We start from the raw sequence: 27,702 nt of genomic DNA on the forward strand, positions 1-27,702 counted from the left end.
ATATCAAATTTTTCGCCAGGCCTGGCATGGGTGCAAAATTTGGTGACTTTTTGGGCACGTTTAGGGGGGCAAAAAGGCCCTCCTTTCGTCAGAAAAATAATAATAATAATAATTAAAGCTGCAAGCAGCGATGAACGGGCCCTCGCACTCACGGCCACCGCCCCCCATAAGCATATCAGAAATGACACCACCCACGACTTCATATGTCAAACCATTCAAAAGTTATAGCAGAAAAAAGGGACAACCAATCAGAAGAAGGGGCGGGGCTAATTCAGGCCAATGAAGGTCAAGGACTCCATACAGAATCTGATGACACCACCCACGACTCTCTATGTCAAACCATTCAAAAGTTATAGTAGAAAATCGGGACAACCAATCAGAAGAAGGGGCGGGGCTAATTCAGGCCAAAGAAGGTCAAGGACTCAATACAGCGTCCAATGACACCACCCACGACTCTCTATGTCAAACCATTCAAAAGTTATAACAGAAAATAGGGAGAACCAATCAGAAGAAGAGGCGGGGCTAATTCAGGCCAATGAAGCTCAAGGACTCAATACTGATTCAGATGACATCACCCACGACTTTCTATGTCAAAACATTCAAAATTTATAGCAGGAAATATGGACAACCAATCAAAAGAAGGGGCGGAGCTAATTTTCACCAATTATGGTCAAGGACTCAATATCGAGTCCCATGACACCACTCACAACTCTCTATGTCAAACCATTCAAAAGTTATGGCAGAGAATAGTATTCTAGGGGGCGCTGTTGAGCCGTTAGGCCACGCTCATTAATGCAAACCATGAAATATCAAATGTATCGCCAAGCCTGGCTTGCGAGCAAAATTTGGTGACTATCAAATATGGACCAATCACATGAAGGGGGGGCGCGCCTTTTGGCGTCTAGCGTCGCCACGGTAACACTTTTGAAAGAGAAAAGTAATGCGCGTAGTCGCAGGATTGAGACGCACATATTGATGTATAACACACCTGGGTGCACATTACGGTTCGGTCCGTATTAATTGCCGAAGGAATGGCATAAATTGCGCCAAAATTACACAATTAATTCAAAATGGCCGACTTCCTGTCCGGTTTCGGCCATGGCTCCAAGAGACTTTTCTTTAAGTTGTGCCATGATAGAGGTGTGTAGCGATTTTCGTGCATGTACGTCAAACCATATTGTGGGGCTTGAGGCACAAAGTTTTCCGGGGGGCGCTGTTGAGCCATTTTGCCACACCCATTAATGCAAACCATGAAATATCACATTTAACGCCAGGCCTGGCTTGCGTGCCAAATTTGGTGCCTTTTGGGGAACTATCAAATATGGACCAATCAGATGAAGGGGGGGTGCGCTTGTTGGCGTCTAGCGTCGCCACGGTAACACTTTTGAAAGAGAAAAGTAATGCGCGTAGTCGCAGGATGGAGACGCACATTTTGATGTATAACACATCTGGGTTCATGATACGGTTCGGGCTGTATTAATTCTCGAAGGAATGGCATATATTGCTCCAAAATTACGCGATTAATTCAGAATGTTCAAAATGGCCGACTTCCTGTTCGGATTCGGCCATGGCGCCAAGAGACTTTTCTTTAAGTTGCGACATGATACAGGTGTGTACCGATTTTCGTTCATGTACATCAAACCGTATTATGGGGCTTGAGGCTCAAAGATTTTTCTGTTTGAACCAATCAGATGAAGGGTGGGCGCGCTTTTTGGCGTCTAGCGTCGCCACGGTAACGCTTTTGAAAGAGAAAAGTAATGCGTGGTGTCAGAGGATGGAGACGCACATTTTGATGTATAACACACCTGGGTGCACGTTACGGTTCGGGCCGTATTAACTGCCGAAGGAATGGCATACATTTCGTCAAAATGACACGATTAATTCAAAATGGCCGACTTCCTGTTCGGTTTCTCGACATGTCGCCCAGAGACTTTTCTTTAAGTTGCGCCATGATACAGGTGTGTACCGATTTTCGTGCATGTACGACAAATGGCATTGTGGGGCTTGAGGCACAAAGTTTTCAAGGGGGCGCCGTTGAGCTATTTTGCCACGCTCATTAATGCAAACCATTAAATATCAAATTTTTCGCCAGGCCTGACTTGCATGCAAAATTTGGTGACTTTTTGGGCACGTTTAGGGGGGCAAAAAGGCCTTCCTTTTGTCAGAAAAATAATAATAATAACGCGAAGAATTCCTACAGATACAATAGGGCCTTCGCACTGTAAGTGCTCGGGCCCTAATAATTGTGTTGAAATTATTTTATAACATTCCTCCTCGGGATATTTCCTTTGCACACAGTTTGCAATCTACAAATTTGTTGTCCTGTTCGGACATTGTAAAACTTCCATACCGGCGACGCCGGTCAAGCCCCCTTAGTAGACCTGGGTCTGAGATGTGGGAACGCAAGCGCGGGCGGTGGTTTGTTGTTGTAAACGTCATCAGATCCGCTTTGAACTATTATTTTGAGAATCAAAACCAATCGGTTCCCAATCGGTGCATCTCTAATACAAGCTGGTTTAGATTTTGGCCCTTTCTTGAATCTGGTAAATCTAAATGTTCCTGTAAAAGTGAGGAGATGTCACCAGCCCCTGGTTTTGGGTCTGGAATCCCCGGGTCGTTTCCCGGGTCGTTTTTGCCTCAGTTGCATCACGTCTCAGAGCCGCCGCCTCAATGTTGATCACATGTGGGATTTGACCCGGAACAGGAGCGTCTGCAACCAGCCGAGTCCGAACAGCTGACCGGAGCCCATTAACGACGGGTCGGAACCGGATCTCAGAAATAAATCCGACCAAAGCTGGACTTTTCTAATGAGTTGTTTAAAAAAGGAGAAGCAGTCGGTTACAGCCAGAGTTTGACTTGCTGGACGTCTGAAATAAAAATAAACTGCTGCAGTGTGTGTGTGTGTGTGTGTGTGTGTGTGTGTGTGTGTGTGTGTGTGTGTGTGTGTGTGTGTGTGTGTGTGTGTGTGTGTGTGTGTGTGTGTGTGTGTGTGTGTGTGTGTGTGTGTGTGTGTGTGTGCATATATGTGTGTGTGTGTCCCAGTGAGGACAGTTGTGCAGCAGGTGGCTGTGGGTGTTTTATTTAGAAACTCCTGAAGCTCCCAGTCGACTGCGGGTGCAGCACGAGCGTCAGACCCGGCAGACCTTCAGGGTTCTGGATAGACCTGGACCTGGACCTGTACGTGGACCTGGACCTGGACCTGGACCTGGAACTGGACCTGGACCTGGACCTGGTCTTGGCAGAGTTTCCGGATGGTTTTTGCTTCAGAAGCCTGAACGTCATGGACGAGGTCTGACCCTGAACCAGCAGGAGGTAAGAGACCGGGGCGACCCGAGGCGCCAACGCGTGGTGGAAACGTCGTTTCTGCGCCGTAACCATGACAACGGACTCACGCAGCTGTCTCTGATGGCCGTGATGGAGTCAGAGAAACAACGAACAGATGAACGCATTTAATCTGGTTTCAAGCTGCCGGGTTGGCGTGTTCACGCTTCCTAGCAGGAAAGTTTAAAGGTTTTACAGTTAAAAGTCCTTCACAAGCTTAAAACACTAACTAGAGGTTTACTAACACTAACTAGAGGTTTACTAACACTAACTAGAGGTTTTCTAACACTAACTATAGGTTTACTAAACACTAACTAGAGGTTTACTAAACACTAACTAGAGGTTTACTAAACACTAACTAGAGGTTTACTAACACTAACTAGAGGTTTATTAAACACTAACTAGAGGTTTACTAACACTAACTAGAGGTTTACTAACACTAACTAGAGGTTTACTAACCACTAACTAGAGGTTTACTAAACACTAACTAGAGGTTTACTAAACACTAACTAGAGGTTTACTAACACTAACTAGAGGTTTACTAAACACTAACTAGAGGTTTACTAACACCAACTAGAGGTTTACTAAACACTAACTAGAGGTTTACTAAACACTAACTAGAGGCCAAGTACCAGTTGAACCTATCCTACAAATCCGTATGACGTATCCGACGACACAAAAGCGTGAAGCTTGAATTTCTGACCATGTTCGAACTATAACCAGAATATCGGCCCAAACCTCCTGAAACGTCCAGGAACGGTGGCCTATCAGCTTCAGGATCAATAACTGTTACGTGCATGAAAACAGATCCTAACCTCCACGTCTCCTCCAGATCAGTCTCTTCTTCAACTGATGGATCAATAAAACAGTTCAAAAGTGACCCGAGATTCTGTTTAAGAAAATGATGATAGACTAATATCTGATTATCTGACTGATGTCTGACTGATGTCTGACTGATATCAGACTGATGTCTGACTGATGTCTGACTGATGTCTGACTGATGTCTGACTGATGTCTGACTGATATGTGACTGATGTCTGACTGATATCTGACTGATGTCTGACTGATGTCTGACTGATAACTGTCTGACTGATATCTGACTGATGTCTGACTGATGTCTGACTGATATCTGACTGATATGTGACTGATATCTGACTGATATCTGACTGATATCTGACTGATATCTGACTGATATGTGACTGATGTCTGACTGATAACTGTCTGACTGATATGTGACTGATGTCTGACTGATATCTGACTGATGTCTGACTGATATCTGAGTGATATCTGACTGATATGTGACTGATGTCTGACTGATGTCTGACTGATAACTGTCTGACTGATAACTGACTGATATCTGATTGATATTTGACTGATATCTGACTGATGTCTGACTGATGTCTGACTGATATCTGACTGATATCTGACTGATGTCTGACTGATGTCTGACTGATATCTGACTGACATCTGACTGATATTTGACTGATGTCTGACTGATTTCTGACTGATGTCTGACTGATGTTTGACTTATATGTGACTGATATCTGACTGACGTCTGACTGATGTCTGACTGATGTCTGACTGATGTCTGACTGATATCAGACTGATGTCTGACTGATGTCTGACTGATGTCTGACTGATGTCTGACTGATATGTGACTGATGTCTGACTGATATCTGACTGATGTCTGACTGATGTCTGACTGATGTCTGACTGATATCAGACTGATGTCTGACTGATATCTGACTGACGTCTGACTGATATTTGACTGATGTCTGACTGATGTCTGACTGATATCTGACTGATGTCTGACTGATGTCTGACTGATATCTGACTGATGTCTGACTGATGTCTGACTGATGTCTGACTGATATCAGACTGATGTCTGACTGATGTCTGACTGATGTCTGACTGATGTCTGACTGATGTCTGACTGATGTCTGACTGATATGTGACTGATGTCTGACTGATATCTGACTGATGTCTGACTGATGTCTGACTGATGTCTGACTGATATTTGACTGATGTCTGACTGATAACTGTCTGACTGATATCTGACTGATGTCTGACTGATGTCTGACTGATATCTGACTGATATGTGACTGATATCTGACTGATATCTGACTGATATGTGACTGATGTCTGACTGATATCTGACTGATGTCTGACTGATATCTGAGTGATATGTGACTGATGTCTGACTGATGTCTGACTGATAACTGTCTGACTGATAACTGACTGATATCTGATTGATATTTGACTGATATCTGACTGATATCTGACTGATATCTGACTGATGTCTGACTGATTTCTGACTGATGTCTGACTGATGTTTGACTTATATGTGACTGATATCTGACTGATATCTGACTGACATTTGACTGATATCTGACTGATGTCTGACTGATATGTGACTGATGTCTGACTGATATCTGACTGATGTCTGACTGATATCTGACTGATGTCCGACTGATTTCTGACTGATATCTGACTGATATCTGATTGACAGCTCAAGTTTCAGCAGAAATGTCATCATTTCTGTTCAGAAAAGCACCTGAAATACTCGGCCAGTCTCAAACGCACCCGGCTGTGTGTGTATTTATAAGAGCGTGTGATGGAGCTCTGAGAGGCAGCTGGAGTTTAAATTTAGCCCCCCCTCCCAAACACACACACACACACACACACACACACACACACACACACACACACACACCTGTTGCAGTTGGAGGGCTGAAGGTCAGCTGACTGCCGTCCGTCACAGGGAAAACTGCTCATTTCAAACCGACAGCTGGATATTTTCGTAGAAATCTTCTAAATGTGTCTGACAACTGCAGAAAGAGGGACCTGCAGGTCTGGATCTGGACCCTAGTGGTCTGTAGAGGACCTGCAGGTCTGGATCTGGACCCTAGTGGTCTGTAGAGGACCTGCAGGTCTGGATCTGGACCCTAGTGGTCTGTAGAGGACCTGCAGGTCTGGATCTGGACCCTAGTGGTCTGTAGAGGACCTGCAGGTCTGGATCTGGACCCTAGTGGTCTGTAGAGGACCTGCAGGTCTGGATCTGGACCCTAGTGGTCTGTAGAGGACCTGCAGGTCTGGATCTGGATCCTAGTGGTCAGTAGAGGACCTGCAGGTCTGGATCTGGACCCTAGTGGTCTGTAGAGGACCTGCAGGTCTGGATCTGGACCCTAGTGGTCTGTAGAGGACCTGCAGGTCTGGATCTGGACCCTAGTGGTCTGTAGAGGACCTGCAGGTCTGGATCTGGACCCTAGTGGTCTGTAGAGGACCTGCAGGTCTGGATCTGGACCCTAGTGGTCTGTAGAGGACCTGCAGGTCTGGATCTGGACCCTAGTGGTCTGTAGAGGACCTGCAGGTCTGGATCTGGACCCTAGTGGTCTGTAGAGGACCTGCAGGTCTGGATCTGGACCCTAGTGGTCTGTAGAGGATCTGCAGGTCTGGATCTGGACCCTAGTGGTCTGTAGAGGACCTGCAGGTCTGGATCTGGACCCTAGTGGTCTGTAGAGGACCTGCAGGTCTGGATCTGGACCCTAGTGGTCTGTAGAGGACCTGCAGGTCTGGATCTGGATCCTAGTGGTCTGTAGAGGACCTGCAGGTCTGGATCCGGTCATTTGGTTTGTGATTGCCACGTATTGCCTAATGGGCCCTCTGAGGTTCTGAAGGGCCCTTTTTTTTTATTTTTTATTTTATTTCACCTTTATTCAACCAGATAAAGGCCTCTTTTCCAAGGGTGACCTGGCCAAGGAAGGAGCAGCACACGTCCACAAATAACACACAAATAACAGCAATCACAAAATAAACGTTAAAATGAGAGTGCAAACTGTTTTAGCAAATAAAGTGCAGTAGTGGTGACTTCAGTAACATGTAGAGAACAACAACTTCAGTAATAATTTAAAAACACGGGCACATGTAGTTTAAAAACACAGGCACTGCCGAAAGGATTCTCGTCGTCTTTTAGAAAAGAGCGAAAGGCTTTCAAATGAAACAAATTAAGATTCAATTCAAATTTTCAGTTCAAATTGGAGGATATTTCAAGCAGAGGGTGCAGAGAAACTAAAAGCTTTTTTTTCCCCAAGTTAGTCCGAACACGAGGAACAGCCAGGTGCAAAGTGTCATTCGATCTTAAAGTATAATGGCTTTTAGTTCTCTGAAGAAATAAACATAAATAACCAGGAACCAAGCCAAGAAGAGCCTTATGAATCAGAGTCATCCAGTGTGTAAATCGTCTTACACAGTACTGGAGTTGAGGGGGGACGGCATCCACCCCTGAAATAAAAACGGTCCAAATCATCCCCCCTGAAATAAAAACGGTCCAAATCATCCCCCCCTGAAATAAAAACGGTCCAAATCATCCCCCCTGTAAAACTGCCACCCCTCCTTTCCATCCCTTATGTCATTTCATCAATGAATGTGGTTTTACTGCTATTTCAACAAAATAACACCAGAAAAATAACTTATTTGACAATTTTCACCTGTTTCAAGTAAATTTTCACTTGAAATAAGTAGGAAAATCTGCCAGTGGGACAAGATTTATCTTCTTATTACAAGCAAAAAAATCTTGTTCCACTGGCAGATTTTTCTACTTATTTTAAGTGAAAATTTACTTGAAACAGGTGAAAATTGTTGTTTTTTTTCCAGTGATGAGTCTTGTTTTAAGTGTAATGATATTTTTTTTACTAAAATGAGACATTGTAACTAGAAATAAGACAAATATTCTTGTTAAGATTGTGAGTTTTTGCAGTGATCCATGTTACTTATCCTGTGAAGGACAGAGTCATATTGATAAGTTCAGAAAAGTGTTTTTATTGTTGTGTTTTGATGTATTTGATGTAAGCCCAGTGGATATTTAAAGCTTACAGAAGGCTGCATTTAACTGCTGCTATGTCATTCCTGCAGTATTTCTGCAGGTGTTTTGGTCACTGCTATTATTTGTAATATATTATATTATTTGTAATCAGCACAAATTATCTGTCCCCATATGATAAAATCCACCACCCCCCTGATTTTCTTTTACAACTCGAGTACTGGTCTTACATTCAGAGAAGGCTAGCCAGCTTTAGCATACAATTCACATGGTGAGGACAGTGGACCTCTGAGGTTCTGATGAGCCTGAGGAAACAAACTCCAGAGGTACCGATTACGCTCCCTATTTCCCTCATTGACGCTGCAAGCTCCACCTCCAGCTGCTGCTGTTTGTTCTGGAGGACGGACGGACGGACAGAAACACAAACAAACAGATGAGAGTCCATGTTTCAACACAGGCAGAACAAACCGCACAGACGGGTCACAGCCACCTGAAAACACTGAGTCGTGGAGCAGCAGCAGAAACATGTTTCGGCAGCGAGACCATGAGCGGCAGCGACTTCATTCGTCCAGAAGTGCAGCAGCTCCGCAGGTACAGTCGGCCTCGGGCCAGATACCGGAGTCTGGACGGGTGAAAGTGCTAAACGTCTGTCCTACGGTGAAGGAAACCAACCCTGACCCGCTGAGTCTGTACCGGTCGCTCTGACGGAGTAAAAAACAACAAAACACCGTTGACACTCGGCCTGTGTTGAAAAAAATCCTTTTTACGATAAAATCGATACTCATAATTCCTAAAAATCGATTAGTATGTCTAAAGATCGATTTTTTTTCATCATTACATTACAACTTTTGGTATTTTTTTGTTTATGCCCGAAAAAAAAGAATGTTTTGTTGGACACAAGAATAACTGGTGCCATGTTTTTACCTTTAAACATGTTTAAAGGTATGAAAACATTAAAGTTTTCAGTTATAATTGCATAAATTGTCTATATTTGATTTCTTTATATACTGACTTGGGGTTACATTTGCATAAAATGCTAAAAACCAAATTCTCAAAAATTAAAAACGTATGTATGTATGTATATGTATGTACAGCACTTCATATAATAATAGTTCACGGATCCACCAACATGTTCCAAACGGAGTAGGATTGACGTAAACACTTATCCAGTTCTACCCCTGAATCTTACATACATTCTTAAATATAACAAGAGTTTCAATACATTTACTTATAAAACACACATAACCAAACACCCCTACTTTAATAACTGTTCTATACAGTGATATAATACTCAATTATATGTATATATATATATATATATATATATATATATATATATATATATATATATATATATATATATATATATATATATATAAATATAGTCAAAAACTAAACAAATCAAGGCAAACAAAACAAAACAAAACAAACGCCCAGCATTTAGTTGTGATACTATGTATGTATGTATGTAATAATATAATTAATTATAATGCATAGTATTACATTATCATTACTTCACAATAATACTACAATATAATAGAGAACAATAGACAGCAATGGTATAACAATATACTTGAATAACTATATAAGAGTAGATATGCTATATATATACACTAGTTAATACATTTACCTCCAATTATATACTTAAAAATTACTATAAATCTTTATAGTGGCATATCTACATATAACTATAAATATATATATATATATATATATATATATATATATATATATATATATATATATATATATATATAAATACTGTATGTATAATATAACTCAATATATCCATATACATACCTACATATAACATATTTATATCCATAATATACATCTATATATCTACATATACTGATAAATATACATATCTACATGTTTATTCGCATCTGTATTTTGAATAGAATGTTTCTTTGTATCTTTGTTTGAATTGTGTTCTTCTTTTTGTGTTCTTGACATTTGAGTGGATCCCCAGCCCTGGTTAACACAGCAGGCATTTTAACGTGGTCAGGTCTGGATCTCCCTCTAGTGGCCGGTCGGGGAACTGCAGTTTATCTGACAGCCGCTTTGTCAGAACCATGAATTGTCTTTATTTCGGTCTCGTACATGTTATTTTACAAAACAAGATGAAAAAAGTAAAATAAACATTCCTTTTGCCGAAAAAGTGTAGGCTGAAGCCGTAGCTTATACCCTTTTTATCTTGTAATCAGCTTAAATCTGAAAAAAATAGCATTAATCCGTGGAAACAAACAGTGCATAAAGAAGACAAAAAATAAAAAAGACAAAATATAAAATGTACGTTTTACATTCTAGAATGTTTTTGATAATATACTTTATAGTTATAGTGTTTTATATTTATTTACAATATTTTCTTTAAACATTTTCTTGAACTTGTAGATAGAACTGCACATTTTAAGGTCGTTGTCACAACTATTCCATATTTCTCTTGCCTTAATTCATGTTCATCTCTTTTTAATATTAGTTCTTGCTGAGTTTCCCCCTCAGGTCAGAGCAGGTTTCTTTTATTTGGAACAATTCCTGAATGTAGTTTGGAAGCAGTTTCTGCTGGGCTTTAAAGGCAAATAAAACCGTTTGTACCACGTTTGTAACGTGTCAACAGCACCTCCCAGAACCCTCTGACGGGTCAAGCGGCTCCAGCTGAGCCGTTCAGCCTCCATCACTCTTTTCGTTTGTTTGTTTGTTTGTTTATTTCAAACATGTAAAAAAAAAAAAAAAAAAAAAACACATAAGAAGACAAGAAAACCAATTCCATCACATGAAGAAAATAAGATTCAGAATCGATTATCAAGATTTGATTTGATCCGATTCGATTCCGATATTGATTTGGGTTAGTGTTATTAAAATGTTTTTTGAGCTGTTGCATGAATTATATGACTGTGTAGTTCTGCAACATATTAATACTAGTATTATATTGAGATCCAACAGCAAGTATTGCAGCTAATGATGCTGTAAGGACCAATCAGCTCCCAGAATGCTGATAGAACTGCTTTCAGAAACATCGTGGGGCAGAATTATCGTTCGTTTTCATTGATTTCGAACATGTATAAAAAACAAGAAAAAAGACAAGAAAACTAATCCAGGTGGGCATTCCACCACATGAAGAAAATAACCAACATCAAAACACATATTTTAAGTTACATGTTCGAACTTATTTAATCTCTTTTTTAACATGCATGTTGGAAATAAAATCTTCAAATCAAATATGAAAGATATCAGCATTAATACGAACCGCGATGACAGGAACACAGCGTGATCATCTTTACACAGAACGATGATCACAGACGAGACGGTACTGATGGACCTCAGGGGATATTGATCACATCGGTCATTGATCACATCAGTCATTGATCACATCGGTCATTGATCACATCGGTCAGTGATTCACGCTGAGTGGAAGCGAGGCAGCTGGAGAAATCGATGGTTAAGACCTTCCGTCTGTGTTTGTGTTTCAGAGAGGAGCTGGCCTGTGATCCCGTGCCGCCGTCAGCCCGCTGATGGAGCTCCAGGCAGCCGCGCAGCATACGCCGTTACTATGGAAACGCTACATCCACCTGACTCTGCTGCTGGTCCAGCTGAGTTTACCAGAAGGTACAAAAACATACACATATATACACACATATCAGAATCAGAATCAGAATCAGAATCAGCTTTATTGGCCAGGTTCGAACATTGTCCAACAAGGAATTTGATTCGGTTATTTCGCTCTTTGGTAGTAAAAAAAATAAACAATAAACAAATAAACAATAAACAGATGTGGTATTACTATATACATATAAACATTTTAACATTTTAAGGTGCAGCAGTTTGAGGTAGTGATAAAAGAAGGATAGTTCTGAATAAAAATAAGAATAAGTATAAGTATAACCTATATACAATTTTAACAGACAAATTATACAAAAAATACAAAAAATTATACAAAAGGAAGTACAAAAGTGAGAGGTGCAGCAGAGTGAGGCAGACATGATTATTAAAGAGGGTGCTGGATGATTTTTATTGCACGTGTTTGGTTACTCTGAGACTTATTATTTGTGGGAGTTCATCAGAGAAACCGCTTGCGGGAAGAAACTGTCTTTGTGTCTGGAGGTTCTGGCGCACAGTGCTCTGTAGCGCCGTCCAGAGGGGAGGAGTTGGAACAGGCGGTGTCCCGGGTGTGAGGGGTCTGCAGAGATTCGACCTGCCCGTTTCCTGGTCCTGGACCGGTACAGGTCGTCGATAGATGGGAGGTTAGTCCCAACTATCCTCTCTGCAGTCCTGATGGTCCGTTGCAGTCTGTGCCTGTCTAGTTTGGTGGCTGATGCAAACCAGACAGTGATGGAAGAGCAGAGAACAGACTGGATGATGGCAGTGTAAAAAGTGATCAGCAGCTGCTGTGGCAGGTTGAACTTCCTGAGCTGCCGCAGGAAGTACAACCTCTGCTGCGCCTTCTTCCTGATGGAGTTGATGTGGGTGTTCCACTTCAGGTCCCGGGAGATGGTGGACCCCAGGAACTTGAAGGAGTCTGTGGAGGAGACGGTGCTGTTGAGGATGGTGAGGGGGAGGAGTGGCAGTGGGTTTTTCCTGAAGTCCACTGTCAACTCCACAGTCTTGAGCGGGTTCAGTTCCAGGTGGTTCCGACCGCACCAGTGGACCAGCTGATCCACCTCCCGTCTGTACGCGGACTCGTCACCTTCCCGGATCAGGCCGATGACGGTGGTGTCGTCCGCGTACTTCAGGAGCTTCACAGACGAGTCCCCTGAGGTGCAGTCGTTCGTGTAGAGGGAGAAGAGCAGTGGTGAGAGGACGCACCCCTGGGGGGCGCCAGTGCTGATGGTCCGGGTGCTGGATGTGATGCTCCCCAGCCTCACCTGCTGCCTCCTGTCACTCAGGAAGCTGGTAATCCACTGACAGGTGGGGGCAGGCACGGTGAGCTGGGTGAGCTTCTGGTGGAGGATTGCGGGTGCGATCGTGTTGAACGCCGAGCTGAAGTCCACAAACAGGATCCTTGCATAAGTCCCTGAGGTGTCGAGATGACGCAGGATGTAATGCAGTCCTATGTTGACTGCGTCATCCACCGACCTGTTTGCCCGGTAGGCAAACTGCAGGGGGTCGAGCAGGGAGCCTGTGATGTCTTTCAGGTGGCTCAACACCAGTCGCTCAAAGGTCTTCATGACCACAGATGTCAGGGCGACAGGCCTGTAGTCATTTAGACCAGTGATGGTGGGTTTCTTGGGGACTGGGATGATGGTGGAGCGTTTGAAGCATGAGGGCACCTCACACAGCTCCAGGGGCCGGTTGAAGATCCTTGTGAAGGTGGGGGCCAGCTGCCCCCACCTTCTGCAATGCATATCCATTCGGAATTACTATTTCCATGTAAACTCAAAGGAATAGTTTAATTCTGAATGATTTAATTCGGAATAATTAATTCAGAAATAAAAAACATCATGTAACCGTGGCCATTGTTGGAAACTTTTTTTTCCATTTAGGGACGGTTTTACAGACATCCCGCTGACGTTTGAATTAACCTCCTCCTTGCTCTCTCTCCAGTCAGAGCTTCCTGTCGTATCCTGAGGTGCAACGCTGATTTTGTGTCCGCGACGATGGGCCTGGGCAGCAACGGCGGTGGCGGGTCAGCAGGAGGTGGAGCCCCCAGCAGGGAGGCGGTGAACGCCGGCTACTGCAGTGCCCTGCGTTCCTACGCCATGTGCACGAAGAGGATGGCGCGGCCGTGTCGGGGTGACCTTGCGTACCATTCTGCGGTTCAGGGCATCGAGGACCTTCTGATCCAGCACCGCTGTCCCCGGGCCGGTCCCACGGCTCAGCCGCGACCCCTCCCTCACGGCACGCTGTCGGGGGACGCCTGCCTTTACGAGAGGAGCTTCCTCAGCAGGGAGGGTCGGACGCCTGAGTACCTGCACTGCAGTATCTTTGGAGACCCCCACATACGAACTTTCAACAATGACTTCCAGACGTGTGCTGTGCAGGGGTCGTGGCCTCTCATTGATAATGAGTACCTGTACGTACAGGTCACCAGCTCGTCGCCAAGGGGGAGGACATTCCACACAGTGCTTACTAAGGTGAGCCAAAGGTCTGATGTTTGATGTTTATAGGAAACTTTTATTCATTTGATTGTCATTTCATGTGGAAATCCGAGAACAACAGAATTTGCCACGAGATGTCACTAAGTCCAAAACACACTGGTTCAAATTAATGGTTAGCTTATAATCAAGGTCTGCACAACTCTCTTGATGATACAGCTTCTTGTATCAGGGTGTGCTGAAGCAGAGTAGCATCTATAACATGCAAGACAGGGTTGGGAAACACTGTTCTAGATAAGCAACAGGGGGGGCCGGTACACTACTACTAACAGAACTGGTACCAGCAGGGTGTCGGTACACTACCACTAACAGAACTGGTACCAGCAGGGGGCCGGTACACTACCACTAACAGAACTGGTACTAGCAGGGGGCCGGTACACTACCACTAACAAAACTGGTCCTAGCAGGGGGCCGGTACACTACCACTAACAAAACTGGTACTAGCAGGCGGTCGGTACACAACCACTAACAGAACTGGTACTAGCAGGGGGCCGGTACACTACCACTAACAGAACAGGTACTAGCAGGGTGTCGGTACACTACCACTAACAGAACTGGTACTAGCAGGGTGTCGGTACACTACCACTAACAGAACTGGTACCAGCAGGGGGCCGGTACACTACCACTAACAAAACTGGTCCTAGCAGGGGGCCGGTACACTACCACTAACAAAACTGGTACTAGCAGGCGGCCGGTACACAACCACTAACAGAACTGGTACTAGCAGGGGGCCGGTACACTACCACTAACAGAACTGGTACCAGCAGGGTGTCGGTACACTACCACTAACAAAACTGGTACCAGCAGGGTGTCGGTACACTACCACTAACAGAACTGGTACCAGCAGGGTGTCGGTACACTACCACTAACAGAACTGGTACCAGCAGGGGGCCGGTACACTACCACTAACAAAACTGGTACCAGCAGGGGGCCGGTACACTACCACTAACAAAACCTGTACCAGCAGGGTGTCGGTACACTACCACTAACAAAACTGGCTTGTCTGATTTCCAGCTCAGGAGTTTAAGACTAAGCGTGAGGCTTTCGAAGATATTTTGATCGCATTTAGGTTTAGATTTTATTTGAAGACTGGAGTTATAGATCGCGGCTACTCCTACGCCTCGGCCCGTGCTTCGGGGAATAAGGTAACCGGGCGGCGTCGATTCATTTACTCTTCCTCCTGTCGCCACATTTCTGATAAACCAGGTCTCGGTAATTAGATAATTTACTAGTAGAGACCTTTTTTTTTTATATATATTTTTATCCTGGTTTTTTCCCCCATTTTATCACCCAGTGCTCCTAAGTAACAGTCCTGGGGCCTCATCTATAAAGCTTGCTTGCGCACAAAAAGGGCCTGAAAGATGCGCAAGCCACCTTCTACGCAAAGGCTGGGATCTAAAAAGAAAAAACTAACCGAAAGATCTGCGTATCCCTACGGCAACCCTGACCCTCCCGTAAGAATTTACTTAAGACACGGGGAACTGGCGACGCAGGCTGTGAGGTGGTGAAATGAAGCCAGATTCATGTCATACTCTTAATAATGTCATCACATATCACAACATATATCAGACTTATAACAAAATAGCGCTGATCGTGTCCCTCTATGTTTGAAGCTCAGCGTCAGTCAGGACTCTGGTGCTGCTGCAGGACACGCCGGGAACCTCCTCTTCACGCACCGCTTTAGGACAGAACAAATTAGGGGCTTCGTAGAGTGTTTAGGGGCTCCACGGGCCCCCCCATTCTTCCCTAAAGGGACACAGATTTTTTAATATATATAATTAGTTTTACGCGCGCGTGAAACCTTTACGTGCGGGTGTAAGCCTAAATTAGGGTTCTGCGTTAAAACGACGCAGAGCCTACGGCGTAGGCTCTACGTTGGTGTGACGCAGAACCATAAACCTGCCCTGAGCAGCTCTGAGGGGAGACGGGAGGGAGGAGGGGGAGCGGGGCTGCCGGGCTGTTCTCGCATCGCCTTTGCACAGGGTGTCTGGATGATTTGCAATTACAGGCTGAGCCTACCGTTAGTTTTTAAACTGTAAAAAGTGGGGGGGACAAAAACATGATTTTGAAAAGACGGGGGGACATGTCCCCCCTGTTGCGCCGGGGGACTCACAGCGTTTAGCGCAGCAACGGCGTGCTGCCACTCACTCGCTTTAATTATTTTATACTATTTATATACTCTTTCTACTTTTACTGTCACCACCAAATAATGTCGTTTTCCTGTCCTCCACCTCATCCACAACATCTAGATCTCAGATCTCATTGAAATTCAGTGGCACGTGGCTGGACCCGTCTCATTCATTCTGACGCCAAACAGGCTGCAGGAAGCTGCTGCGCATGCTCAGAAGGCTCATTCATATGCAAATACTACTTTGCATTACGCTTTTAAGCTAAAAAGTGGGCGTGTAGAGGGCGGGATATGAGGCGGATTCAGCTGTGCAACCTTCCAGCTGGACTGTGATTTATAAAGCGAACATTGCGTGCAAGTGTGCGTGCACATGGTTTTATTGATCCAGATTTTTTTTTGCGCCCGCCATTTTCGGCTTTTGGGTGTACGTGCACTTTTAGTATGAATCCTACGTAGTCCATTTTAAATGAGGCCCCTGGGCATTGCTCCCCTCTACCAACCCCGGGAGGGCCCTGCACTGAGCTCAGGTCTCCTCCTTACTTGAGGAGTGAGCAGGCCGCATCTTTTCACCAGGCAGGGTGGGGTTTCTCCGGCCGGACGTAGCGCGTGGAAGGATCACGTTATTCCGGCTGGATCCTCCCCACCCTATCTGGTGCCCCGGTTGGCCAGAGGGGGCATGTATAGCCCAGGACTGTGTGCATGTTTTTGTGAGGGTAGCTCCCATTGCTACCCAAGGGAACATGGGGAGAACATGCAAACTCCACACAGAAAGGCCCTTTCGCCAACCCCACCCACGGTGTGGGCACCGAAGTCATACTAGTAGAGACTAGAGATAGATCGTATTTTTAGTAGTCCGCATCTAATTTATCGGTTTTTAATTGTTACTAAGTGCGTATTGGTTTTCATTTTTAGAAGGTTATTTTGATTAACGCCTCTATCACTTGGTGAACTTTTGGAGGGCGGGGAATTGACACCATTTCTATTTTGCTAGGCACCTTGTTAGAATCGCCAACTATTTAATGCATTCCTATATTTTTATTGGCATTCTCTGCATCCATGCTCTGTGTTGTCCCACAAAGGAGCTGCTGGTTCAGTTATTAGAGAGTTATAAATAATTGTTTTACAATAGTTATTGATAATTAATAAAGAAGATGACTTATCAAAATTAATTATAAAAATGAATTAATCAAAATGGGGCACCACCTGACTTATCAGGAAATAATAACTAAAAATGTAAGGACCGTGGACGTTTCCCTTGTGGTGAAGAAAGAAAGCGAGATTTGGGAATCCGCTGTTATTTAACCACCAGCGGGAGGCGCTTCGCGTTAGCAGGGCCTGCTGTAAATCGGGATCTCTCACCAATTCACTGTTTGAACGTGACCTCCATCCTGCCCCTTTGTGACACCTAAAGGTTTCTCATTTCATCCAGACATCCACTATTGGATTTGCAATAAACTGCCAAGCCCGCTGGGCTTTGGAATAATTTCCTAATTGCCTTTATTTTAAGACCACGATGTCAGTTGTAAGAAATCGAGGCTGGTCTCAGAGATAGGCCTTAAAGTCGAAGTTAAGGCTTCCCATGTTCAGATAGGGCTGTGGCCCAACACTGGATTATCAGGGGGAGTGTATAATAATATCAGCCAGATTTCTAGAAATAAGAGCTGCACCATCCCGGGTGGGATGAAGGCTGTCTCTTCTAATCAGACCGGGCCTTCCCCAAAATGTCTTCCAATTGTTAATAAAGGCGTTTTCCAAACACCCCTGAAACAACCAGCGGCGGAGTGATGACATGCGGCTAAACATATCATCACTGATCAGATTGGGGAGGGGACCAGAGAAACCTATGGACTCCGACATGGTTTCGGCGTAGTTACACACCGACACAATCTTAATTTTAGTGACTTCCGACTAGTGTAGACGGGTGTCATTATTACCAACATTAATGATAACTTTACCAAATTTACAATTAATCGGGGCCCTGGGATGCACCTAACTATCACCAGATAACAAACTAAGTTAGATTAAAAAGATTTGGAGAAATATTTGAAGAATCGGCAACAGACTGCAAACAACATGCAGGAAGTTACGTTACCGCCACTGGGGATTGCTCTTGTGTAACTGTAAGGGTTTGGAGGATCCAAGATGCCGCTACTGTTGGTGGGCGGGCATACTATTAGGACGCAGCGCAGCAATGTTATGAATCATCAACCATTTTGGCTTAATCCCGCTGAGCAGACGGATTGCCACAGCGGATCATAGTCAGCACTTCGATTTGGCCCAATGGATGCTTCTCCTGAAACAAGGTCAAGATGTCACCAGGTATCTAGCAGAAATCCACAGGTGGAAGCATCAGTGGGATGATCAGAGGGGGGACTCCTGAAGCTCTGGCCTGCAGATGTGCACAGAAAAGAAAAGGGGGGGGCAGACCAGCACAACAAACTACAAGAACAATGAAGAACGATGATGGTTATGAGATACTTATGATAACAAAAGGAACTTACTCAAAAGTGTGCCGAACTTAAGTATACTTTTTGAGTATATACTGTTTAGTATGGCATTTCGGACGCACCGACAGGATTCAAAATAAAACAGGAAGTATCAAACCGTAACACACGTGTTCTGTTTCCTGTCAGATTACCATCATCTTCTTTTTTTTTTTTCTGTCAGATCACCATCATCTTCAAGAACCGGCGCGAGTGCATCGACCAGCAGCTGTACCAGGCTGAGCTGGACAACGTCCCCGCCGCCTTCGCCGACGGCTCGGTGTGGAGCGGCGAGCGCAACGGCTACCGGAGCCTGACGGTGCGGACTCTGAGCCCCGGCCGCCACGCCGAGATCCGCGCGGCCCACATCGGCACGCTGCTGGCGGTGCGTCAGAGCGGCCGCTCACTCGCACTGTCGGTGCGATCGCCCCGCGGCGTCGTGGAGGCCTTCGGCCCGGAGCATGACCTCCAGCTGTGCCTGTGGGGGTGTCCTCCCTCCCAGTGGCTCGACACGCTCCGCCCCCTCCCGCCGGACTCTTCCGCCCCCACCGGAACCGTCGCCACCGTCAGCACCGTCGCCGCCGAGGCCCACTGCGCCGCGCTGCTTCCCGCCCGGGACGTTTACTTCCAGGCCTGCATGTTCGACTCCATCACCAGCGGGAACCTGAACTCCAGCGTCGCGGCCGTCAACGCACTCCGGGACGCCCAGGACATGATCTCCGACGGCGACGGGGTCCACCTGCATCCGGTCGCGGGTGCTAGCAGGCCGCGACCCCGCCTCACACTCCTGCTCCTGCTGCTCGGTATGCTGGGAACTCTGGGAAGAGCCTGAAGCTGCAGGGAATGGGATTGGGCCTGTCTGTTAAAGCCTGGTTTATGCTTCTCCGTCAACTCGACAAAGAGGGAACTCCATCAGCTCGACGCCATCGTTCTTCGTTGAGGAGCAAGTGCAGAGGAAGCGATTCACCACCAAATCGCTTGAGTTTCGGAGGAAACTCTAATTACCGTACTGGCCCGAATATAAGACGGTGTTTTTTGCATTGAAATAAGACTGAAAAAGTGAAGGTCGTCTTACAATTGGGGTCTAGACATAATACCCATTCACAACGCTAGATGGTGCCAGATATCTTTAAAGCGAATGCTGAACTTAACTCCCCAGGCCAAAGCCAACCCCTGTCACGGAGAATAAAAATAAAAAATAGCGGTAAGAAAGAAAAGAGAAGAAAATAAGAGAAGAGATAACAGAAAATGGAGAAACGTAGCGACAATCTGGAGAAAAGTGTGTTGAAGATCGGCAGGTAAACCGGCAGCTGAGGAGAAGTTATGATGCAAACTTCAAGATGATGGTTTGAATGAGGCAAAATAACATGCTTTTTTTCTCCAATATATTGTAATAAGATGTACTGTAATTATTTTCTGTATAAAAATTGAATTTGGTGTTCAAAAAGTCTTTCTTTTTTTTCAAACTTGAGTCTTGAAAAAGAGGGTATAATAGTGAAAAAGAGGTAATAAGCCTGAAACTCGTTGGTTGAGTGTTTTATTTTGGTTTGTTGGAGTTGGAACTGACCAGGGGTGAAAGTAAGCCGGATCAGTCCGGAACGGGGATCCGGAAAGAAATATAGACCCGGATCGGAGAGAAAAGAGTGGAGAGGACAGATGATCCAGCTGTTATTCCCAGCTAACTGATGCACAAAACATGAGCAGAAACTAATCAAATGTTAACTAGAAGACAAGCACAAACGTTTGTCCCTCGGACGAGCAAACTACACTACAGCGGCGCAACGTTATATATACACCGCTGTAATGTGACGAGCAGCCCACAGCGCCTCCTGGTGGCAGAACACAGGAATATACAGTGAAAACATACACAGAACCGTCATCAAAATGCAGAGAAAGATTTACGACATATTGAAGAGAAAAAGGGAGTCTGACTCCGAAGTTAGAGATGAAGAAAAAGTAGACACTCTTCTACTAATACTCGTAGACCACTTCATATTATAGATCATTTGAATATTTCGACCAATCTGGGTTAAGGAGGCTGACACCACCTCCACCTCTAAAACTAAACTTAAAACATTTCTGTTTAGTAAAGCCTATAATTAGTGTTTAGTAAACCTCTAGCTGGTGTTGGTAAATCTCTAGGTAGTGTAAATTCTAGTGTGCTAGAGTCGCTCCTGTAGTTTCTTGTGCTGCCCCCCCCCCTCCCCCCCACCCCCCCCCCCCCCCCCCCTTCTCCTCCCTTTTCTCTCTTTTGTCCATGTTGCAGCATTTTTTGCCGGACACCGGAACCTGCAGCGTGGGAGTGAGGGGGGCAGGGTAACGGCCCGGGCAGGCGGGGGAGAGGTTTGTCCGTCAAGACTCCTCTCCTTCGGCAGGAGGGTCCCCCCTTATGATCCAGGTCCTGCTCAAGGTTTCTTCCCTCCTAAAGGGGAGTTTTTCCTTGCCACTGTTTGGCTTAAGGTTTTTCTCCCACTAGGGGAGTTTTTACCTGCCATTGTTTATGTAATAACTGCTCGGGGGTCATGTTCTGGGTATGGGTCTCTGGCAAGCGTCTAGAGACAACTTTTGTTGTATTAGACGCTATATAAATAAAATTTAATTGAATTGAATTTAATATCAATAAACAGGAAACTACAATTATATCTCTAGACGCAAGTTTAGTTGCAGGAATCTGAGGGCAACGGGTGTAAGAACAAAACTGGACAAGAACATCTGAAACAACCACAACCAAATTCACTCTATCCGGATGGAGCAATTTAACTGGATAGTTTAGTTTTTAAAGGCCAAAATGAAATAGGCTGTTTTTAAAATGTAAGGAGTAAAAAGTACAGATAATTGCGTGAAAATGTAAGGAGTAAAAGTAAAAAGTCGTCCGAAAAATAATTACTCCAGTGAAGTATAGATAACCAAATTTCTACTTAAGTAAGGTAATGAAGTATTTGTACTTGACACCTCTGGTTGTGCACCATGGAAGAGTGCCGCACATTGTTAAACAGACTGTGAGTTCAATTCCCGCCAGAGTTCTTCATCCAGTTGTCTTTAAGTAGAACTAAATCCACTTTTAGAGTTCAACGCTAAAAATGAAAAGATAAATGCACTAAGAGAGATGTCGTCCCCCCAAGGATCCTGGTGGTGTGGAGGGTTTGCTCATGGCTTTAAGGTGCCAATGAAAGGGTGGTGCATGCTGGTTCAAACCCGCAGTATCTGGAGAGGTAGAGGTATCAGACCTTATACCTGGACCACTTTTAAAATGGCGTCCTTCTACTGACGATTGAAAACTGGCCAGGAAGCCTGGGAAACAGGCAAGAATGTGGGGCCTCATGGTAAACAGCTGTACATTGTTAAAGAGACTGAGAGTTCAATTCCCGCTGGAGGTCTTCAGCCCGTTGACTTTAAGTAGCACAAATCCACTTTTAGAGTTCAACGCTAAAAATGAAAAGATAAATGCACTAAGAGAGATGTCGTCCCCCCAAGGATACTGGTGGTGTGGAGGGTTTGCTCATGGCTTTAAGGTGCCGATGAAAGGGTCGTGCATGCTGGTTCAAACCCTCCCCATCCTCAGTAGGTAGAGGGATAAGGGAGGATGAGAGGTTAGGAGTGCTCGGGGGATGAGGTAGGATGAGAAGGTTAGGGGGGGTCAGGTAGGAGGAGAGGGCATGAGGGCTAGGGGCTATGAGGAGGGCTAGGGAGTAAGAGGACAGCTGAAGGGCCAGGGGTATGAGGTAGGAAGATGAGGGCTTGGTGGCATCAGGAAGGTTGAGAAGGGCTTGGGGGGTTAGGTAGGAGAAGGGCAAGGGGGGCCAGGAAGGATGAGGTGTAAGAGGGGGCATTTGGCAAGAAGGGAGGCAGGCTGGGTGGGAGTGCTTGGAGGATCAGGTGATAGGGCCTTTTACAAATCAAAGCTTTGAAAAGGGTAATTACTTTCTTACCTCCTACCTGATCCCCTGGGCGCTCCTACCTCAACCTTCCTGACATCTCTCTTAGTGCATTTATCTTTTCATTTTTAGTGTTTTTAGCTCTAAAAGTGGATTTTGTGCTACTTAAAGTCAACGGGCTGAAGACCTCTGGCAGGAATTGAACTCACAGTCTCTTTAACAATGTACAGCTCTTTACCATGAGGCCCCACATTATTGCCTCTTTCCCAGGCTTCCTGGCCAGTTTTCAATCGTCAGTAGAAGGACGTCATTTTAAAAGTGGTCCAGGTATAAGGTCTGATGCCTCTACCTCACCAGATACTGAGGATGGGGAGGGTTTGAACCAGCATGCACCACACTTTCATTGGCACCTTAGAGCCTTGAGCAAATCCTCCACACCACCAGTATCCTTGGGGGAAGACATCTCTCTTAGTGCATTTATCTTTTCATTTTGAGTGTTGAACTCTATAAGCAGATTTAGTTCTACTTAAAGACAACTGGATGAAGAAGTCCGGCGGGAATTGAACTCACAGTCTGTTTAACAACGTGCGGCACTCTTCCAAGGTGCACAACATACTTGCCTCCTTTGCTGGCTTCCTGGCCAGTTTTCAGTCCTCAGTTGAAGGACATCATTTAAAAAGTGGTCCAATTATAAGGTCTGATGCCTCCAGATACTGAGGATGGTTTGAACCAGCATGCACCACCTTTTCATTGGCGCCTTAAAGGCGTGAGCAAACACTCCACACCACCAACTACACTCAGACAGAAGACATCTCTCATATAGCGCATTTAACTTTTCAGTTTGTGTGTTGAACTCTAAAAGTGGATTTGTGCTACTTAAAGTCAACGGGCTGAAGACCTCTGGCAGGAATTGAACTCTCAGTCTCTTTAACAATGTTCAGCTCTTTACCATGAGGCCCCACATTCTTGCCTCTTTCCCAGGCTTCCTGGCCAGTTTTCAATCGTCAGTAGAAGGACGTCATTTTAAAAGTGGTTCAGGTATAAGGTTTGGTCCAATAACATCTGCATTAAAAGCCTCTTTGTTCCAAGATGAGCTACACAAGGACACAAGTTTAACTGCACTGAAAACTTTTTATCTTTTGTCCTTTGTTTCAAGCTTTCAAAATGTTCAAAATGTTAAAGAACATGTTGAAGAGGGCACTGAACCTCAACACAAGCAGGTACTCTTATTTAAATAAAAAAAAACTGACTAGTTCTCACATTTAATATTTGACAGAGCATTCCTTGGCGTAATTTTCTGATAGTTTTGCATAGAATTGAACTCAGTCCTGCAACATCTCAAACACATTATCTACCTCCTGAGCTTTACAGCAACCCATCAAACCAACTATGTGCCACAAAATTAACATGTCCAGACTGAGAAAAGTAATGCGTGTAGTGGCAGGGTGGAGACGCACATTTTGATGTATAACACACTTGGGTGCACATTACGGTTCGGGCCGTATTAACTGCCGAAGGAATGGCATAAATTTCGCCAAAATTACACGATTAATTCAAAATGGCCGACTTCCTGTTCGGTTTCGGCCATGGCGCCAAGAGACTTTTCTTTAAGTTGCGACATGATACAGGTGTGTACCGATTTTCGTGCATGTACGTCAAACCGTATTGTGGGGCTTGAGGCACAAAGTGTAAAGAGTGAATTCAGGGTTGAAAACAGGACTATTATGTTGGCTATGTTGTTATGTTGGCAAGCGCTAGAACAGCTTTCGTGGACGTGGCCATCTTGTTTTCCGACTTTGTAACTGGAACGCTGATAACTCGGCTGTGACGGCATTCCCAGTTGCGAGTTCCGACTTCCGAGGTAAATGGAACGCAGCACAACACCTAGAGAATTTTCAAAAACAAAAAAAAAAACATTGGGTGATGCAGAGTTCTGCAGGGAGCGGGAGCTGCATCGGAGGCTCTGCGTTGATACGGAAGCATGAATCAGGTTTTATTCTTGTCCACCAGAACCTGAAGAGGAAGAGGAAGCAGGGCTGCAGAAATGTGACAGTGACGATGCAGAAATGACCAAGCGCCAACCATCTTACTCCTGCACTGACGCTCATGTGGCGCCATGTTTTGTTGCAGTTCCTCAACTGGCCACTAGATGCTCCAAAAGCGAGTCCATCTCCATCAACTTCCGGGTTAAAATGTCCAACTTTAGAGCGGAAATAAACATATTTACAGTCTGGTTTTTCTTTTTAAATTTTTCTTTTTATTTCGAACATGCATGTTAAAAAAAAGAATAAAAAAAATAAAGTACAAATATATATATAAGACCAATATTCTTGTTAAGATTGTGAGTTTTTGCAGTGATCCATTTTACTTATCCTGTGAAGGACAGAGTCATATTGATAAGTTCAGAAAAGTGTTTTTTATTGTTGTGTTTTGATGTATTTGATGTAAGCCCAGTGGATATTTAAAGCTTACAGAAGGCTGCATTTAACTGCTGCTATGTCATTCCTGCAGTATTTCTGCAGGAGTTTTGGTCAGTGCTATTATTTGTAATATATTATATTATTTGTAATCAGCACAAATTATCTGTCCCCATATGATCAAATCCACCATCCCCCCTGATTTCTTTTTACAACTTGAGTACTGGCGCACGGAACACCACCACGCGCTTCATGTGTCCCAGGGGCCAGAGCGGGCCACATTGAAGCAAATTTGAAGCTGCTGGCAGAGTAATCGTAATTTTGGTAAAGTTATCATAAATGTCGGGGCTAATGACTCCCGTCTACACCAGTCGGAAGTCACTAAAGTTAATATTCAGTGCGTTTACATGGGAAGTTTAATTCCTCTTTAATTCAGAATTAAAATTAAATCCGACTTAAAATGAGTAAAAATGACCATGTAAACACCTAATTCCAAATTAAAATGGCCATTCTGAATTAAACTTAATTCTGAAGTAAGTGGCTGGTTTATTACGATTTTAAATCAGAATAGAATAATTCCAGATCATGTTTACACTCATTCCTCTTTAAATTAATCCCGGTCTTTCTTTCTGCTCGTTCTCTCGCCCGTCTGTCTCCATGATCTTATATTCCGCTGGGCTGGTTTTCCAAACAAAGTTTCAAGATGCAGCAGCAGTAAACGCTGGTCAAGAGCAGAGACCATTTATTTAATAAATAGATATATTTAAAAGAACAGATGGAAACAGGAAACATCAAAATTGTGAGTTTTTCAAAGTTGCAGCGGCTAAGATTGTTTTTCTTCCGGTAGTTTAACTTCCGGCCAGCTTCCTGGCTACTTTTGCGCCCTGGGCGAACTGTCCATCAAAAACATGCAACAGTCCTGGCTATACTGCCCCCCCTGGCCAACCGGGGAACAGATGGGGTGGGGAGGATCCGGCCGGAATAACGTGATCCTTCCACGCGCTATGTCCGGCCAGAGAAACCCCACCCTGTCTGGTGAAAAGGTGCGGCCTGCTCACTCCTCGGGTTAAGGAGGAGACCTGAGCTCAGTGCAGGGACTCCCGGGGTTGGTAGAGGATGGCAATGCCCAGGACTGTTACTTAGGTAGGAGCACGGGGTGGTAAAAATGGGAAAAAATCAGGGATAAAAATATAAAAATATATATATATAAAAAAAAAAAAACGTGTAAATTACACAAATCCTTCACACATTCAAATGTAAAACTAATGAAAATAAAATGAATAAATAAAAAAAAAAAAAATTATGCAGTAGCTCAGGTGGTAGAGCGGGTCGTCCAATGATTGGAAGGTCGGCGGTTCGAATCCCGCTCAGTTTGCTGTCGTAGTGTCCTTGGGCAAGACACCTTACCCACCTTGCCCCGTGTGAATGTGTCTGAATGTGTATGAATGTTGGTGGTGGTCGGAAGGGCCGTTTGGCGCGATATGGCAGCCACACTTCCGTCAGTCTGCCCCAGGGCAGCTGTGGCTACAAACGTAGCAGCTATGGCTACAGACGTAGCAGCTGTGTCTACAAACGTAGCTACCACCACCAGTGAGGATGTGTATGAATGAATAATGATCTCTGTAAAGCTCTGGGTGCCTTGAAGGGCGCTATATAAAACCAAGTCATTATTATTATTATTAATTCCAAAATTAAAAAACATCATGTAACCGTGGCCAATGTGACCAGAAAAGCCAGAAGCTAAACAAAAAATCAACTAGAGACGACGATAACAATAAAATTGTTGTAATTCAGCCAATTCCGGGTTTTTCAAGCATGAATCGCCTTTTCTTTTCTGCGGAAAACAACGCACCCCCCTAGCACTCTGGAGGGGTATTACACCGCGGCGAAATGGAGTGACGGAGAAGTCCAAAGGGTTCACGACGGCGTCACGGCAACGTTGGTTGGTTTAACGCAGAACCATAAATCAGGCTTTACACGCTTCTCTGCTGCTTCTCAAGGACCAACGCCTGACAATAAAACTGTAGGATTGCATTATGTAATGACTCATGACGCAGAGGAAATTGTAGTGATGACGATGAGGATGAATCTCTGGTTCATTTGAAACGCAGTTGTGTCACATGGTTTTATACACGGTGAACGACTGTGTTACATCACTGAGCTTCCTGGGAATCCCTCTCCCTCCTCTCTGCTCATTCTTCATCCCCTCTGGCTCCGTTTCCTGATTTGGGAAAGCAATTATGAGTCACCTGAGCCCAGAGGAAACAAACGTTCACCGCATAACACGAGAAAAAAGTCGAAATGTCGAGAACAATGTTGAAATGCAATTTCAAGAATTAAGTCAAAATTTCTCCTTTTTTCTCAACATTTCAACTTTATTCATGAAATTTTGACTTTTTTCTCAACATTTTGACTTTTTTCTCAAAGTGCATAATGAAAAAAAAATCTTCCTCCTCTAAAATATTATTTTTATTTTTCTCTTGCCCGGCCCTAATACTCTTCCGTACAAATTAGCACATTAATTGCGATAAATTAATAACAGGCACATTTAGTGCTTTATGTTTTTT

General features: G+C 44.4%; 1 protein-coding gene across 2 annotated transcripts; it reads left to right on the forward strand.

The window, feature by feature from the left end:
- The first annotated feature begins 3,172 nt into the window (after window positions 1–3,172).
- Window positions 3,173–20,276, forward strand: hjv (hemojuvelin BMP co-receptor). 2 transcript variants are annotated; one of them, XM_061718596.1, is made up of 4 exons: window positions 3,173–3,312; window positions 11,611–11,746; window positions 13,682–14,211; window positions 19,028–20,276. In XM_061718596.1, the coding sequence occupies exons 2-4, from the start codon at window positions 11,653–11,655 to the stop codon at window positions 19,673–19,675; spliced, it is 1,272 nt and encodes a 423-aa protein (XP_061574580.1). In that variant the 5' UTR covers window positions 3,173–3,312; window positions 11,611–11,652; the 3' UTR covers window positions 19,676–20,276. The 2 variants fall into 2 exon arrangements, with proteins under 2 accessions (XP_061574580.1, XP_061574581.1); XM_061718597.1 differs by having other exon boundaries at window positions 13,686–14,211.
- Window positions 20,277–27,702: the final 7,426 nt, after the last annotated feature.

Source organism: Cololabis saira, chromosome 3 (genome assembly GCF_033807715.1).
Source record: "Cololabis saira isolate AMF1-May2022 chromosome 3, fColSai1.1, whole genome shotgun sequence".
NCBI lineage: Eukaryota > Metazoa > Chordata > Actinopteri > Beloniformes > Belonidae > Cololabis > Cololabis saira.